Here is an 18,741-nt window from a genome sequence, read left to right as displayed (position 1 = left end):
TACCTCAAATTAGGGAAATTCATGGAGATGCCAATAAGTTGGCACCAACTCTCCTACCTCCATGCAAAGTGATTAGGAGGAAGTTTTATTATTGCTTTCATTTTCTGTGGAAAAAATGTTTTTGTTCTCACATCACAGTCTATAGATATAGAATACCTTTCAGAAGGCATAGAAGCCTAATCCGTTTTAGGATGCCAGATCAAAGCCGAGATATGAAAGGATAAAACAATTCCAGTGTTAATGCCATGAGGAGCTCAAGGATCCTTTATATGTCATTATGTTTCTTATATAATATCTAAACGTTGTATATTTAAAGATAGATTTCAGGTTCCATCTTTCCAGTACATAGGGAAGTGGCTTTGGAATCAGATCAGGCAACTTTCTTAACCTCCCCAGTACTCATCTGTCTGATAAAGTAAATAGGATAGTAAGATTACCGCTGACACAGAGTTATTTCGAGGATTAACTAGCATAAAGTAAGTAAAGCACTTAGCAGAGAGTCTGGCACATATCAATGACCAATATGTTCTAGTTACTATTTTTGTTTGTGATAGTCATAAAATCCATTTTAAGGAAGTCCTTTTAGATTAATGTAGATTTTTTTTCTTTGGAGGAAGGGAATACTAGGATTTGAACAGTACTTTTGTTGGTTCAAATCATTGTATCATTGATTTTGTTCTATCAGATAAATAGACATTTCACAACTGAACACAGTTAAAATTTATCTTATTACTGTTCTTCAGGAAAGGAATACACAAACCCTGTCTTACCTGGTGTTATTGTAAACTAATAATCAATATCCTTTTTTGACCATATCACTTCCAGCTCCTAGAAGATTCTTACCATTTTGGGAGCTCTCAAGCACAAAGTTCACTGCACTATTTCTATCTGTGGGATGATTTCTGTTGGTGGCAGAGACTCTACTGTCCCCTGGTGGCATCTGCTGTCTTCCATTGGTTCAGTGTTCTAGCTCAGAAAAATTGTAATTATTCTTAGTCATAAATTTTAGCAGGCAGGCAGAACTTGAGAGTTGCTTTTCCGTTCTGATATGGAAGAGTAGGGATTCTTAGGCCTCTCTCCTACACATTAGTATCTCAACACCAATGCTTCCTCTAGAAGCAGAATCATTTTGTCTCCTTAAAGAGTTACACATTAGCCTCTTGGAGTTCCAATTTTGCAGTCAGAGCCTGACTCAACAGATAGGATCCTGAAACTTTCTCCCCAAACTCTGGTGTCCTTTCTGACTTCTTACCTGTGATGAAGGGGTTGGGTGTTATTTCAGACTTGTCTGGGTCCTAGTTAGGATCTCAATGATCTGCAATCTATTACTGTATAAAGGTATGAACTCAGGTGTGTGAGACACAAGTTTTTTTTCTATCACTTACCTTAAGTTCAATTTTGAATCGCCTATTCCAAAGGGTCGGTAATGCCATAATTTTGCCAATTTCTGGTATCTCACTTTTCTCTCTTGGGATTGGATCTAAACTTGATAATGTCTAGCAAATTTTGGGGTTGGGAGCCTCTGGTTCTCAAAGTCATTTGTCTACATAGGCATCCAATGAGAAACTAGACGTCTTACCTCAGTCATCAGTTCTCCCAGGCCTCTTGAGTTCAGACTTCCCTTCTGCAAGCTCTCTTGAAGTATGGAGGCCATATTTCCTTTTCTATGGGAATACAGGGGTATTGTTTTGCTCCCACTCCAAGCTAGGGCATAGGAAATCTTTGGAGTCTGTCTAGTTCCCATCTACTTACTCACACCATTAATCCATATTCTTTCTAGGGCCTGCTGCCTTCCTGAGGCTGTATTTGGGAATCCGGGCACACCATTCCCTCTGCTCTCAGATTTCATAAACTTTTGGAGGTTTGCTGACTTTCCAGGGATGTGACTGGGGAACATGGTTCAGAGACTTCTCATCTCTGGGATAGTGTAAATCTGCCCTGCCATTGCTGCCCCTCCTACTCTCCTCTCTCTGCCATCTGTAACCCCCTCATTCTCCTGCATGGGAGATGGGTTTGTTTGTGCTTTAGTATTATTATTTTTTGCCAGTGGAAAGCCATGCTCTTAGATGCTCTTACAGCCATTTTTGTTCAAATCTCTTGCTATGCCAGGAGTCTTTCTTGTTCCTGTAAAGCCAAGCCTTTTGCAACTCCAAAGTTAGGAAAGTTAGAAAACACTCCAAAGTGTTTTCCCCACTCTGTTTTCTTTGCTATCACATGTTTTTCTCCTTAAGGAATGAGCACAAAATGCCTAGCTGCTTGTTTGAGGGGAGTAATGAGCAAAGAGATTGAGAGAGGATATTGGGTGGGGGATGCAATCTGTTAATATTATCCTCCCAAACTTATGGGGAAAGTGACAGAAATAACAATAATGATAATAATGATAATGATAATAGAGATCTTAGAGCAAATATTCATCCCTCTTTCCAGATGAAATTGTATAACCTTAGCCCTAATAAATAGTGCATGCTCCTTAGTCTTTCTACACACAGACAAGAAGCCTTCAGAACTGAGAAGACGTGTTTTAAGTAAGCAGACTGACAATGGGACAGGTTGTCTTCTAGGAGGATTTATCTTTTCACTAGAGATCAGTACTGGAGTGGTTTTGAAAGGTACGATTCTGTTATTCAAGTTTGTTCTAGGAAAAATGACAGTTTACATAAAGCTGTTACGTTACTGTGAGAAATCTAGACAGAGTAACATTTAGTCTTTTACACCCAGAAACCTGTATAACACAAAGAATCACGTTATATTTTCTGAGAATGCAGAGGCATCTTCAAAGTACCTTTGCAGTTTTAACTTTCATTTTGAAATAGGTTGATACTAGTAATTATTTTAATAAAGTATTAGCTATTTATGATTAATAATTGCTTATACTTGTTGAGTACTTACTATGTTTCTGATACTACAACATCTAAATAATTCTTCACCTAATCCTCATAAGGCACCTGGCTGGCTCAGTCAGGGCAGCATGGGACACTTGATCTTGGGGCTGTGAGTTTAAGCCAAACACTGAGCGTAGAGCTTACTTAAAATAAATAAATAAACAAACAAACTTAAGAGATACATATCATTATCCTAATTTACAGATGAGGAAACTGAGGCACAGAAAGGCTAAGTACTTTGTCCAGAGTCACAAGTTAGTATCTATTAGTGATTGAATTTGAACCTCAGAAGTGTGATGGCACAGAAGTGCTTAACCATGTTACCTAGTTAATGATAACAATGGTTAGGAGGATATGGAGTAAAAGTGACGATTCTTGGACTTAATGTGCTAGAGGCTAATTTTAAGCTACTAGAGCAGAATAAAACTTTTAATGTGAATTTATCATTTGATATTTATGAGACAAAGTGTAAATTACCAGTTTGCAGCCTGGAAATGAGACTGGATTAGTGAGCAATTTATTTTGACTCATATTCATCAAAGGACACAGAGGTTATGTGCTGGGCTGACCTAGATCCTCGTGGAGCCATAACGAATAAACACTATGGAATTCAAGGACATCAACTCATAAGGAATTAACATTTTGCATTAATTTTAATGTGCTGGAATTTGAAAGGATCAGCATGAAGTGCTGATAATCTCAAATTATACATAAATACACATGGAAATGAAATTTCTTATTAACATTCTTATAACAATTCTCAAGTCCATTCACATTCTGTATAACTCGTTCATTCATTCAAAGACATTTATTGAGCACCTATGGGGCGCGTGGGTGATGCAGTCGGTTAGGTGGGATTCTTGGTTTTGGCTCAGGTCATGATCTCAGGGTCCTGAGATCCAGCAAACCACCCCCCCCACCAGCTCAGCAAGGGATCTGCTTGAGACTCTGTCTCCCTCTGCCTTTCCCCCTCCCCCCACCCTGCACTCTTTCTCTAAACAAAAAAATAAACCTTAAAAAAAATTTATTGAGCACCTACTATGTGCTGGACACTGTTAGAAGTGCTCTGAATAGAGCAATGAACAAAACCAAATTCTTGTCCTCGTGGACTTGAATTCTAATGGGAGGAGATAGATGAAATAAATGAATAAACAATTAGAATATTACCAAGTGCTAAAGAACATGCCACTTCTCTCCAAAATTTGGCTTTATCAAGAGGTGAGTCTATGTTCATATAAATACGTAAAATGTTTACACAAATTCCCAGAAGGGAAAAGCGGACTATAACACAGTTTTATCAGGAAACTAAACTGCGCTCTCTTCTGGACGTTCAGCTTCAGAGCCTTTGCCTAACCTCTCTCTATCACTTACAGTGTTAATAGCAACTTGTAACAAAACGGCAGCAGTAACACGGTCACTATAGATTAGCTACCACCTGGCTGTGTTAGGCGCTGTGCTAAGCAATTTGCGTCTTTAATCCCCAAAACGACCCTCTAAGGTAAGCATTTTTATTCCTATTTTCCAGACAAGCAAGCTGTGTGTCAGAGAAGCAGTCACACGCCCGTTAGTGGCAGGCCTGAGGCTGGAATGGAGAGGACTGTCTCCAAAGCTCTTCTATACTATCACAGTAGGAAAAGCGATGAAACACGCAAAAAAGAATAAAAAGGACTGGGGCTGCAACTTCAGCACACGAGAAGAGAGGAAGAACAGAAAGACAGAAGTACAGAAAACTACGGAGAGCCGATGCCAGGTCAACTACGCGGAGACGCCGACGGAAGTCGGCGCCGGAAGTCGGGGCGCGGCTTCCGGACCTCACGCCGGAAGTGGCTCGTCAGCGCCGCCGACAGATCTTCGTGGAGAAAGTCGCTTTTGGGTTGAGCTGCCGGTCGTCCACGAGGTTATTTGAGTTCGTTCCCAAGCGTATCTGCAATTCAAAATGTCGCACCCGTCCCCTCGAACTAAGCCCTCCAACCCCAGTAACCCCAGAGTCTTCTTTGATGTGGACATCGGAGGGGAGCGAGGTAAGCGGAGTCTGATACTTGCGGAATGGCCCCGAGGAAGCTATGCTTCCCGGGATTCGGGGGATTCCGACGGTGGCGTGCCGTTCAGGCCAGGGGCTGCTCTGTGGTGCGGAGGGGACGGCTGCCCAGACTGGACTGCTGGAACATATCCAGGCTTCCAAGGCTGGGTCGAGCGAGCGCCCTTGTACCAAGGCCATCGGTCGTGCGGAAGTTTCTGGAAATTTTTGGTTTCGGGATTGTGGGGGCCGTTAGGTTTGCCTCCTGATTTGGTTGTACCTCCTCGCCACCTTTCACTATCAAGCAGGCATAAAATAAGATTATTTTATGTTTGCAGTGGGACCTTCAGAAAACTGATAATGTGTTTGTTGGGTTCCGGTCACGCCGTGTCTTCTGCCACCCGAGATATACCAGCAGTTGCCAGATTGTTTGTAAATTAAAGCGACTTTTGCTGGTTGATTTTTCTTATTATCAGTTTTTAACTTAGAGGTCCCGTCAGATTGGCGAATGTTTGTTTCTCGTGTTGGCATTGGGGAAAATGAGCTCAGTGTAGCAATGTGGTTGCGTAGGCTACGAAAGCACTTCGGGAGCTCCGGAGGTCTTGTGAATTAGCGTATTGCTTTGTAACTGAAATACTCTTTTTCTAGAACAGGTTAGAATTGTTAGCTGGTCTGTGTGAATGCAAACGGACACATCAGGATTCAGCGACTCCCTTGGCTGATTATGGACACACACATGTATTTATATAATAAACATAAACATATATATTTATTTTGTTTTGAAATTAGTGCGAGGTTTGTTTTTACCTGCCCTAGGAGTTGTCTAAAATGGGAACTTTTTCCTCTTTTGCTTCAGCGGCTGCACTAGGGAGTTTCCATAGAGCACAAAGGCTACAGCTATACTTAAAACTCAGCCAACCCGACCACTCAGAGGATATTTGATTTTCTCCTATTGGTTACTTGGTGGTTGGAATTGCTGAGTACAAGTAGAAGAAATTACTCAAAATTTAAAACCATTTGTACTTCATGGTGTCCCTTATATGGTCCTAATCTGCTGGCTCTGTTTTTGATCCTTTGTTAACATGTAGAAAAATGATTGTTTCAAATTCATCTAGATACGTGACACTTAACATTAGACTAATTTTGAATATTTAGAAAAATGACCAAAAAAGAGAACTTGGTATCTCAGTCACTATACTTTCGCCAACCATCCTTTTATCATTTGCTTATTTAGTTACTTGTTTTGCATACTGACATGTTTTCATTTTTTTCTTTTAGTTGGTCGAATTGTCTTAGAATTGTTTGCAGATATTGTACCCAAAACTGCAGAAAATTTTCGTGCATTGTGTACAGGAGAAAAAGGCATTGGACCCACCACTGGGAAACCTCTCCATTTCAAAGGATGCCCTTTCCATCGAAGTATGTGTAAATTTTTTAATCTGATTCTTATAAATAATTCTGTTCTGTAGCAATTAGGGAAGAAAATCCTAAGTAAAGGGAAGTAAAGAGTGAAAATTAAGAATTACTTTTAGTTTCAGGAGAATGCTCTAACATCTGAGGCAGTAGCTCAATTTCATAAAGGTTGGGCTGTGAACAGTGGAAATATATGAGAGGGTACTAAAGTTTACTTATAGAGAAATGGACTACCTAGCTTCACCAGTGCCCTAGCTCTTCACTCCACTGGGATTAGATTGAGAAAAAAGGGTGTGCCATGATAAAGAAGCAGACTTTAGATAGTTTGACTGCCTGGTGGCAAAAAAGTTCTAACTACCACTTGGGCAGGATTGCTTGGGAAGGCTGTAGCCGATTTAAAAGATTCCGTGTCTTGGTGTGATATTTAATTAAAAAATGACATTTCACAATGCTTATCACACTTTTTAATCATACCTTTGTTTAGTGATTATTTGATGCTTCCCCTAATGGACTGTATGTTCCATGAATTCAGGAACTTATCTTTTCACCATCTTGTTTTCAGCATATAGTATAGTTATTGAGTGGGTACTCAATAAATATTTGTTTAATGAATAAGTATGTTAAAGTATAATCTTGAGTAGTTTATTAAAAGCAACTTAAGAAAAAACTAACATTGATTTTAAAATGTTTAAACTGTTGATTTACATTCATGTTTAATAAAATACTAAAATATACTGTAGAGTGTAGTATTTGGAAAAGAGTTGACATAGCAGGCCTGAGACTGCTCTCCTTGGAAAGGTTTGCTTGCAGCCTGGACATTAGTTGGAGTTTAGGAACTTGGCACTGGAACCAGTCCCTGAATCATAAAGATGGTTTACTGTGCCTGGATTATTTTACAAACACTTTGATTTATGCTAAACACCTGTTTTCCTTTTGGGAGTCTGAAATTTTGGTACATGCTAGGTAGAGAGTAACTGCATGATCTGGCCTGGTTAAAAACCTTGGGCTTACCTGGGCAACAACATTGTGCATATGTTGCAGCATTTTTTTTTTTGCTGGGGGAAGAATGTGCTCTCTGACCTTTCATGGGAGGGAGAGAGTATAAGGAAGCACATAGATTTCTCCAGACTCTGTTGTATCTTTATCTTTTATCGACTAGCTCTGTGTCTGTCCTTTATTGCTGTAATACAACCAAATGCTGAGTCCCATGAATCCTAGGAAATTTCTGAACATGAGAGTGGTCTTGGGAACCTTTGACACCAAGTGATAATACTTGCTGAAGTACTCCCATTATGGTATAACAAATCTACTGGGAATAATTGGTCTTTCCTAGTAGACATCAGTGAGTAACACATGTCTAGCCATATACACAAGGAAAAACAGTTGCTGCACCCAAGGAATTAATGTTTCCTGGAAGAGACAGATCATTACGATACACGTTATGAATGTTATAAAGTGGAGGTAGAGTCAAGATATTGTGGGAGAAAAATTATGAGATCCAACTTTGGGGTCTCAGTGACAGTTATATAAGGGAGGTACCATTTGAACTAATTCTTAGAGTATTAGTGAGTGATTAGTCAGTAAAAGTAGTTTGGACCCAGGCTATGAAAAGCCTTTTAAGAGTTTGGAGTTACGGGGATGGGTGGGGAAAGACAGGAGAGTGGTATGACCAGAGTCATGTTTTAGGAAGTTTCTTTCTTACTACATGTTCATTAGTTAACATTGCTGTAGTCATCCATATTTTAGTTTCTAATAGTTATTTTCCTTTTCTGTAGTTGTTAAGAAATTTATGATTCAGGGTGGAGACTTCTCAAATCAAAATGGGACAGGTGGAGAAAGTATTTATGGTGAAAAATTTGAAGATGAAAATTTCTATTATAAGGTAAAGTAGGCAAAAGTAAGTGTTTATTGCTAATAATAAAGGTTGTTATGTGTCTGGTCTGGGATACTAGTTGGATTAAGACACCAATAAATGTCTCAAGTGTGCATAGATTCTCCTTTTCTTGTAAAAGATACCATATTTGTGAACATGCTCTTTAACATACAAAAATTTCATCCACTAATTTTATTTGGCAAAAATACAATGGTTATGTCAGTGTGATCCAGGTTTACATACTTCACTAAAGCCAATGAGTTTTTAAGAGCAACCACCATATGGCAAATTGTTTCCAGGAAGAATGTTCTCATTATCAGAAGGATGGTAACTTGTGCATTTTTATGCTTGAATTTGAAGAGCAACAAAACCATCGCTAATATCCAGGATGTCAGGGGATTTGCAAAGTAGCGGATATGGTTAATGTCCAAGCTCCTAAAGGACATTAGTGGTGCCTTTGCCTTCTTATATTCATTGTCCCAAGATGTAATCGGGTATATTGCATCATTCAAGTTGTAAGAATGAACATGTAAGTACAAAAGTAGAGTAATATCTTTGGAAATGAGGAATATGAGCAAGGTAATTAGGATATTTTGAAAAGAAAATGTCATCAGTCTTTTAAACAGTATTTATTGGCTGCAGCTATTATGTATTTAGTACTGTCACTGGCACCAAGGAGTTTATAAAAATAAATAGCCTTGATAACAAGGAATTTATGATATTTATGGGGAAGACAAGATTAAAACACATGGGACAACAGGAGAATAATATAATAATGGGCAAATAAATGCTAAATTGATTGAGACTTTCTGTATATATTATAGGAGAAAGAGATGATTTATATATTTCAAACTATGAGGGAAGATATTGAAGAGGAATGGGTACTTAAGCTGGGCTTTGCAGGGTGGCCAAGACTTGGTTAGACAGGAACTAAAACATAGATTCCAGTTTGAATGAGGGATATAAGTAAGTAAAGACAAAGACAATAGGAGGCTGAGAAAATAAAGTTAATATTCTATTTGTTATTATGGGAAAAGCACCAAACTTTTGGAAAGGAAAAAGGGAAGCTGCCTCTGAAGGATGAAAACTAAGATTATGGGATTGCTTTGATCAAAAGAAAGGACATAGCTTTTGCCTTCTGCAAACTTGGTAGCCCTGAAAGCTGAATTTTTTGGGTTGCAGGGGTAAAAGGCATTTTCAGTGGGAAGACTAACATGAGAGTACAATGCATGGCCCAACAACGAATAATTTAGAAAGCCTAAGGATAAAGTGGAAAGGTGAAGAAATCTGGTTTCACAGCACTTTTGAACAGGTTGATGCCAAGTAGAAATTTGATTTCAGGATGTATGCAGCAGTTTCTTTAGGTCATTCTCTGAAGAATGGTTCTCTGAAGATTCACCGGGGATGAAAGCCATAATGTTTGGATTACTTTGAGATTAGGAAAGTACTTAAGGAATGTCTTGTCTAAATTGAATATCCCATCACTGTTCCCAGTTTATTGATGTGTAAAGGAAGAATCCTAGCGTAGGCCCCTAAAAATGGGAAGACTATTGAGTTCTTCTCAGAAAAGAGAACATTCATTATAAAAAAGGACAAAGTATAATCATTAGATTTCCTTAATGCAGCATCTTTGTCTTAAAGTTGAGATATAAGCCTGTTCTCAAAATGGCCAATTTAGAAATCTAAATTGTTATTTTATTTGGTTTCATAAGGTTTTTTTTTAAAGTCTAAAAAGTGATTAAGTACCCCATGTTTGTGAATTAAAGGTTGCAATTTATACAAAATAACACTACATTGTTTGCTCTAAACGATATTACAGCCTGCCCTAGTTTTCTGTGAATGGTCAGTGAAAGAACAGTTCAGACTAGGACCTCTAACCTCGGTTTTCTTTTCCTGATTTGTATTTCTACAGCATGATCAGGAAGGTTTATTGAGCATGGCAAATGCAGGCTGCAATACAAATGGTTCTCAGTTCTTTATCACAACAGTCCAGACTCCTCACTTGGATGGGAAACATGTGGTATTTGGCCAAGTAATTCAAGGAATGGGTGTGGCAAGGATACTGGAAAATGTAGAAGTGAAACGTGACAAACCTGCCAAAGTAAGTAAAAAGTTACAGTGAAATACACTTGTTATTTTAATTACTGTCTTAAAGAGATGTAAGTAAAAGGATCAGATGATTATTAACTGGGAAAATGTTAAGATGACTTTGGCATAGAAGCCTAGACCTTTCACTTTTTCTTGAAACTTTTCTACAGTGGGAAGGATAACATTAGGGTAGTTTAAAAAGAGATTTTTATTATTTCCACTTCAATTTTGGTGATTTTTTTTTTTTTTTTTGTAGCTTTCTTAACTCTTCTCTACCTGCAAAAGTTTGAATCAGCATGTACACTAGTACATAGTAGGAAGAGGACAGGAAGCCAAGAAGCCTGTTGAGACTCTGCTCTTTCACTGGTGGTTTGGCCTTGATCTTGTTATTTAAATTTTCTGGCCATGTTTCCCCATCGTATATAAATTACTTTAGGGTTTAGACTAGATTATGTAACTCTAAAGAGCCTTGTGTTCTAAATGTCTGTGAAATCACAGTGGCCACAAAACTACCTAACCTAACTGGCAGGGCTGTGAGTGGGGATTGGAAACTGAAATACCTGGAGGAGGTAGGCTGTCACCATTGTATGAAAGAAACAGTAGTGGAATTGAAAGGACATGCCTCACCTAAAGAAAATTACATAGAGAATGATAATATTTTCCACATATTCTTATTTATTGAGCTGCTGAATAGCAGTAAAACACTTTCCTAAAATAGTGTCATGGTATTACTTGGAATGTATATAAAGGGCATTATTATAATTAGAGCAGATAGATGAGACTTCTGTCAATCTGTCATTTGAGAAGTGACTTGGACAGTGTTGCACATGACTTACAGCTGTATAGCTTTTGAACCCAGATTTCTGGTTTTTAATCTCATTAATATGGTAGTAGACCTCTACAATTTAGGATTATTTTTACAGTTGTGCGTTATTGCAGAATGCGGAGAATTGAAGGAAGGGAATGATTGGGGCAAATTCCCAAAAGGTGGATCTGGTGACAGTCATCCAGACTTCCCTGAGGATGCAGATATAGATTTAAAAGATGTGAGTACTTTTAGATTAGTCAAATTTTAATTATTAAAAATAGTACTAAAATTTTGAATTTCTCATATCAATCTGTCTTAGTGATAGAACCTAGCATTAAACCACATTAATTACTAAAATGCAACATATTTGTATTTTTAAATACAGGTAAATAAAATTTTACTGATAACAGAAGATATAAAAAATATTGGAAATACTTTTTTCAAATCTCAGAACTGGGAGATGGCCATTAAAAAATATGCAAAAGTTTTAAGGTAATAAAATATTTTTAATTAATTCTAAGAGTTTATAAATTGAATTATAAACTGAAATTCAGAGTTGTTTATTGTCTTTTTGGCAGAATTACTTTGCAGCATAATAACCAGATGTGTTGAAATAGTTTCACATCTTTTGTTTCCTCCAGCTTCTTATTTTGAAAAATTTCAAAATACAGGAAAGGTGAAAGAACAGTATATGAATACACCTGTACCTTTTTTTTTTTTTTAAAGATTTTTTATTTATTTATTTGACAGAGAGAGAGATAGGGAGAGCAGGAACACAAGCAGGGGGAGTGGGAGAGGGAGAAGCAGGCTTCCCGCGGAGCAGGGAGCCCGATGCAGGGCCCGATCCCAGGACCCTGGGATCACGACCTGAGCTGAAGGCAGATGCTTAACGACTGAGCCACCCAGGCGCCCTACACCTGTACCTTTATCTCTTTACACTATTTTTAACTTTTACTATCTTAGTTTTTGTAGAATCATTTTGAAAGGAAGTTACAGATACCATGACACTTTACCCCTAAATAGTTGAGCAGGTAATTCCTAAGAAACGAAAACATGCTTCTACATAACCTTGATACATTTGAAACACCCTGAAAATAACATTGATACAATATTATCTAATATGTAATCCATGTTCAAATTTCCACAATTATTTCAATTTTTTTTTTTTTTAGTCCAGAGTCCACTGTATCATTTGGTTTTATGTCTTTAGTCTCTTATCTTTAGTAGTCCCTACTCTGCACTAGGTTTTTGTAGTCATTTGTATCTTGTGGAGTCTTAAGTCAGTTGTCTTATTGAATACCATCTGTATTTATTTGATTACTTCCTCAAGATTAGTTTGAGGTTAAATATTTTGGTAAGAGGACTTAAATCGGTGGTGAATATTTCCTTTGATAACACATCCTGAAGGCACACGTCAGTTTGGCCTATTTTGAGTTTTGGCACTTGGTTAAAGTGGTGTCAGCCAGATGCTTGTGTCAGAAAGCTACCTTTTCCCTTTCGTAAATAAGTACTTTGTGAGGTGATCCTGTGAGATTGTGTGAATATCCAGTTCCTAACCTTTCTTTCATTCAGTGAGTTTTTGCATCATTGAAGATCCTTCCCTGAATCAGTTACTATACTGGTCACAGAACTGATTTTCTAATATTTTCATTCTGCAGTTATTTTCTGGCATTCTCATGTTTACAAGAGCCTCCTCCTTCTCCCCACCCCTTTTTAGTATTATATACCTGTGGATTTTTTTTAAGTTCAACCTATTATTATCATTCTTTTTGATGTTCAAAGGGTTCCATATTTGTCCAATGGAAGCCCCCTCTTCCTGTATCCTTTGGACATGTTCATATTAGTCTGTGAGCACTTGCTTTCTGGTACAAGGTGTTTCAGTTTCATCTTTTACTTAACTGTTTCCAGATCTGGTATTAGCAGTTTCTCCAAGGAGCCCTGGTTCTTGGTTCTTTTTATTGGGGGATAGATTTTAGAAACCATATTCTGAGGGCCAGGTGTGCCCATTGTTTCTGGGCCCTTTTCCGTGGTCAGAGCCAGGAACTGTATTCAAATACAGTTCAGAATCAACACTGCAAAGGTTCTTCATCTTGCCTCATTCCATTCTCTCTCCCACGGTGACAACCTTGGCCCAAACATACTTAACGTTGGAAAGTACATAATGGAGACCTGAGCTTTAAAAATTGGGAAGTGTTAGTAGTGCATAATTATCTTTAGATTTGAGGAATGCTGTTAAATTGGTTTCTTTGAACACTTCGGGGAAAAAAGTTGGAACAAATAAAAATCTTCTAAAGGAAAATAAGATGGTGATCATTAAGAATATTAATATTAGCATTTGATGAGCTTTTTATATCAGAAATGACCTAACACTTTTTGCCATAGTTGAAGGAGCAGAGTAAGTTGTGTGTGGCATTATATGCTACCTTTATTAATGTATTCTCCAGATATGTGGAAGGTTCAAAGGCTGTTATTGAGAAAGCAGATAGATTGAAGCTGCAACCTATAGCTTTAAGCTGTGTGCTGAATATTGGTGCTTGTAAACTGAAGATGTCAAATTGGCAGGGAGCAATCGACAGTTGTTTGGAGGTAAGTCTCTTTGACATCAGACTTTTTGAAGGAGTGGAATTATGATTTATCAACTTGAAAAAAAGCAATTTTATGTACAGTAATATATTTTATTACAGAGGACCAAATGAGACTTGATGAAACGTAACTTAAAAGTCATTTTTTCTCTAAATATTTTGAACCTTCAGTTCTTCCTGTTAATCCATTTATTTAACTGATGACATTATGTAACTTAGTATCTATGAAGATACGTTCCTTTTTTCCTCAGAGCACAGGTATCAGCTCATTTATTCATTGAACATATTGAGCACCTATTGTGTGCAGGGCATTGGAATATGGGTTGCAGAGCCAGTCAGACTTGGTGTTTTTGTTAGACTTCTGTCACTAACTTTGTGATCTTGGTTAAGTCCTAATTTTAGAGTCTTAACATCTTTATATTAAATGAAAATAATCCTGTCTCACAGGATTGTTAAAAGATTATATAACATATGTAAACCATTTAGCATAGTTTTGGGCACATGTTAGGCACCTAACAGAGATTAGGTGCTTTAATTAAAAGACTCATACTCTTAAGGAACTTTTTGTTTGACTGAGGAGGGAGTCTGTTTTAATTTAGGGTCATCAGGACTTGTATAAAGAGAATGGGTACTACTGGAACATACAAAGGTCACCTGTCTTTATGGGGACATCCAGGAATACTAACTGATAAAACTAGATAGGTGGCAGCATTATCTCCTTACATAGAGCAATTATGATACTCTCCCTATTGCACAGTTGAAAAATTTTCCAAACTAAAGTGTGTATTTAGAAAGATCATCTCTAATAATTTTTATGTATATTGCACATTAAGCTATGTACTTAGATCAGCTATGCCCAGAGCAAGTAGAAATACAGTGAGATGAGGTACGCCTAGCTGGCTCAGTTGGTAGAGTGTGTGACTCTTTTTTTTTTTTTTCTTTTTTTTAAAGATTTTATTTATTTGAGAGAGAGAATGAGAGAGAGCACATGAGAGGGGTTAGGGTCAGAGGGAGAAGCAGACTCCCTGCTGAGCAGGGAGCCCGATGCAGGACTCGATCCTGGAACTCCAGGATCATGACCTGAGCCGAAGGCAGTTGCTTAACCAACTGAGCCACCCAGGCGCCCGAGCATGTGACTCTTGATCTTGAGGTTGTAAGTTCTAGCCCCTTGTTTGGTGTCGAGATTACTTAAAATTAAAAAAAAAAAAAAAAAAAAAAGATCTTAATTTGGTAGGATAGTTAGAATAAGGGATAAGAATATATTTAGAAGGGAGCATATAGGAGCACCTGGGTGGCTCAGTCATTAAGTGTCTGCCTTCAGCTCAGGTCATGATCCCAGGGTCCTGGGATCGAGCCCCACATTGGGCTTCCTGCTCCCTGGGAGGCCTGCTTCTCCCTCTCCCACTCCCCCTGCTTGTGTTCCCTCTCTCACTGTCTCTCTGTCAGAAAATAAATAAAAATCTTAAAAAAAAAAAAAAAAAGAGCATATAACAGAGGAAAAAACTTAACCAAGGAAACGATGGGTCTTCACTCTGGATTTCTTTCTTTTTTTTAAGTAGGCTCCACACCCAACGTGGGGCTCGAACTCATGACCCTGAGATCGAATCACATGGTCTTCTTTTTAAAAAATTTTTATTGTTATGTTAATTACCATACATTACATCATTAGTTTTTGATGTAGTGTTCCATGATTCATTGTTTTGTGCATAACACCCAGCGCTCCACGCAGAACGTGCCCTCTTTAATACCCATCACCAGGCTAACCCATCCCCCCAGCCCCCTCCCCTCTAGAACCCTCCGTGTGTTTTTCAGAGCCCATTGTCTCTCATGGTTGGTCTCCCCCTCCGATTTCCCCCCCTTCATTCGTCCCCTCCTGCTATCTTCTTCTTTTTTCTTAACATATATTGCCTTGTTTCAGAGGTACAGATCTGTGATTCAACAGTCTTGCACAATTCACAGCACTTACCATAGCACATACCCTCCCCAATGTCTATCACCCAGCCACCCCATCCCTCCCACACCCCCGCCACTCCAGCAACCCTCAGTTTGTTTCCTGAGATTAAGAATTCCTCATATCATTGAGGTCATAGAGTCGCATGGTCTTCTGACTGAACCAGCCACATGCCCCAACTCTGGATTTCTTTTTGACCTTTGAGAGGCAGATAATACAACTTTTTCAGTAAAATCTTAGTATTGACCTTTAGAAGATGTGAAGTAAACAAAATTATTTGTAATATATTTTCTTCAAAGGAGAGACCTATTCAACTTTACTCACACTCCTTAAAAAACCCTGTAGGTTTTTGTTGAGGATTTTTGTAGGATTTTATTTATTTACTTGACAGAGAGAGACAGTGAGAGAGGAAACACAAGCAGGGGGAGTGGGAGAGGGAGAAGCAGGCTCTCCGCCGAGCAGGGAGCCCGATGTGGGGTTTGATCCCAGGACCCCGGGATCATGACCTGAGCCGAAGGCAGATGCTTAACGACTGAGCCACCCAGGCGCCCAACCCTGTAGGTTTTAAGTAAAAGAGTGTAACAAATTTTTTATTCATAAGTTTTCTGTTATCATTTAGGGCCCAATCAGGAGATAGAAACTATATAGTAATTTGAAAAGAGAAAGTTTAATATAAAAGAGTATGTAAGAGGGTATTGGAATAATGAGGGAATGGCTAATAAAGAGAATTCTAAAGAATATGGGAAAGCAGATATATGTATCTGCTTTATATATATGGAACAGTCACTCCCCCTAGGCTAGGATGGAGCCCCCAAGGAAGAGGCACCTCATGACAGCCCCTAGGCTGAGGTCCAGACCTCACTGGGGAGGGAGGATGGCTGTGACTTATTGGGTGGCAGAGAAGTTCATTGGCTACCATACTTATGGGACTCCGCTATAGTGCTTGGGTAAGTTGCCTGCAGTGAGCTGCTGTGTGCTGTTGACCAAGCTCAATGCAGGAGCCTGCAAGAAGTGTACTGGAACCTGGAAGAGAAACAGCTTTTCTCGTCTGTGTCCTTTTGGTGCCCTCTACTGATAAAATTAATGTGCCCGCTGGCAGAGAGAAGAAATTTACAGGGTCCATCCAGCTCCATTATCACAGAGCAGTGAAGGGTTGATTTGGAGCTGACCGGCAATAAATTGAAGTTTAGTACATATATTTAATAATATTTAGGTAAAAATATTAATTTTATAATTTCTTGTAGGCTCTTGAAATAGACCCATCCAATACCAAAGCATTATACCGTAGAGCTCAAGGATGGCAAGGATTAAAAGAATACGATCAAGCATTGGTAAAATTTTGTTCTAAGCTTTAATATTTTTAGACAATCACCTTCATAAATCATATATCTAATATTTCTTTAAATGTTTTTTTTTTTTTTTCAATTAAAGGCTGATCTTAAGAAAGCTCAGGAGATAGCACCGGAAGATAAAGGTAAGTTGGCAATTTTTATGGTCAAAGTTCATTTTGTCCTGTTAAGAATGTATCTTTATGAACCATTGTACCCTTTGCCACTTAGATATTTGTTCAACAGATATTACATAATGACTGTTATTGGTACTGATCATATGGCAGTGAACAAGTCAAGGTCCCTGCTCTCAAAAGAGCTTACATTCTAGTTCCTCCTCAGAATACTGATTCTCCCATACCCAAATATTTTTCTCTCATATCATTTGAAATCTGGTTCCTATTACTTTAATTCTAGTTGAAAGCACAGCAGTAAAAGATACAGTATTTATGATGAGTTTAATGTCTGGGACTATTCATTAAGCTGAATGAGGCCATAATACAAGTATTCTAGTTACTGGATGTATATTTTAGGAAAGCTTTGGAAAGTTAGGACAAAAATTAGTTTGTTTTTTTCAAATACGCCTGCTACAAATAGTGATACGAGATCTAGATATTAAAATACATCTTCAGTCTCTCACTGCTAAAGTAAAACAGGGGAGGCACTTAATTGCCTTCTCATAGGGAGAGAGAAGGCAAATCTACACATAATTCAGTTAGACTTCTCTCAAATTGACAATCTAAAATTATGTCTCATGGTTTTTGTATTTGTGGGATTGCTTTGTCAGTAAAACAGTCTGTTAATTGAGCTCAGTTACTTTACAGAGAAGAGTTGTATCAACGGGGAGAATTAACTATCATGTGTAAAACATTAGTTGTTGGGCATCCTAATTTTTTGGGTGTTTTGAGAAATAACCCCTATTACGTGTTTATTTTACAGCTATCCAGGCAGAATTGCTGAAAGTCAAACAGAAGATAAAAGCACAGAAAGATAAAGAGAAGGCAGCGTATGCAAAAATGTTTGCCTAGTAAGAAGTTCAGTTTTACTTAAATACGCATTGATTGTTATATAAAGGCAATAAGAAAATTTAAAGGTTTTTGTCAGTTATATATAATCCCTGATGTGTTTCCTTTGATACTTCAGTTTCCCATTGTTTATAGTTCAGGAATACTGAAAAGAGTTCACTCTTAATAAAACAGTGTTACAAAATACAGTGAAGTTTGATTTTGTTTACAGTTCAGGAATACTGAAAAGAGTTCACTCTTAATAAAACAGTGTTACAAAATACAGTGAAGTTTGATTTTTTTTTTTTAAATGGCTATCTGCATTAATCACAAAGAATAACGGTGTCTGTTATTCTAAACTCGGTACCTGTTTCTAAACTCCTAAAGACACATCTTGTTGAATAAACACTTTAAAGCTTAAATTTGTATACTGTTTCCCTCAATTCTTTGATGTATTTCCCCGTGGTTGGTTTTTGCTGGTGTTTTGTACTTATTTACAAAATATTCAGGGGTCAACACTCTTTCTCCAAAGGGCCAGAGAGTAAATATTTTAGGCTTTGTGGACCATTGTCATCTGTCACAACTACTCATTTCTGCAGTTGTAGCCACAGGCCGTGTGTAAACCATGGGCATCGTGTATTCCAGTAAAACTATTCATGAGAAAAGTGGTGGGCTGGATGCTAGCCTCTGGTATAGAATATACATTTATATTTGAAGTTTTGAATTTGACAAGTCAAATCTACATTAAAGGCCAGTAGTGTATTTGCTATTGGTACTGAATCTTTGAAGAATTAT

The 18,741-nt window shown here is 38.0% G+C and overlaps 1 protein-coding gene across 3 annotated transcripts; it reads left to right on the top strand.

Moving 5' to 3' along the window:
- The first annotated feature begins 4,706 nt into the window (after positions 1–4,706).
- Positions 4,707–18,272, top strand: PPID (peptidylprolyl isomerase D). Of its 3 annotated transcripts, XM_027597451.2 has the most exons (10): positions 4,708–4,903; positions 6,178–6,318; positions 8,088–8,194; positions 10,098–10,286; positions 11,197–11,319; positions 11,467–11,573; positions 13,526–13,667; positions 16,859–16,945; positions 17,046–17,088; positions 17,882–18,272. In XM_027597451.2, the coding sequence occupies exons 1-10, from the start codon at positions 4,819–4,821 to the stop codon at positions 17,968–17,970; spliced, it is 1,113 nt and encodes a 370-aa protein (XP_027453252.2). In that variant the 5' UTR covers positions 4,708–4,818; the 3' UTR covers positions 17,971–18,272. The 3 variants fall into 3 exon arrangements, with proteins under 3 accessions (XP_027453253.2, XP_027453252.2, XP_027453251.2); XM_027597450.2 differs by having other exon boundaries at positions 17,046–18,272; XM_027597452.2 differs by lacking the exon at positions 11,197–11,319 and having other exon boundaries at positions 4,707–4,903; positions 17,046–18,272.
- The last annotated feature ends 469 nt before the right edge of the window (positions 18,273–18,741 follow it).

Source organism: Zalophus californianus, chromosome 2 (assembly GCF_009762305.2).
Source record: "Zalophus californianus isolate mZalCal1 chromosome 2, mZalCal1.pri.v2, whole genome shotgun sequence".
Lineage (NCBI taxonomy): Eukaryota > Metazoa > Chordata > Mammalia > Carnivora > Otariidae > Zalophus > Zalophus californianus.
The sequence above is the reverse complement of the archived record's forward strand: the minus strand, read 5'-3'. Positions and strand labels throughout refer to the sequence as shown.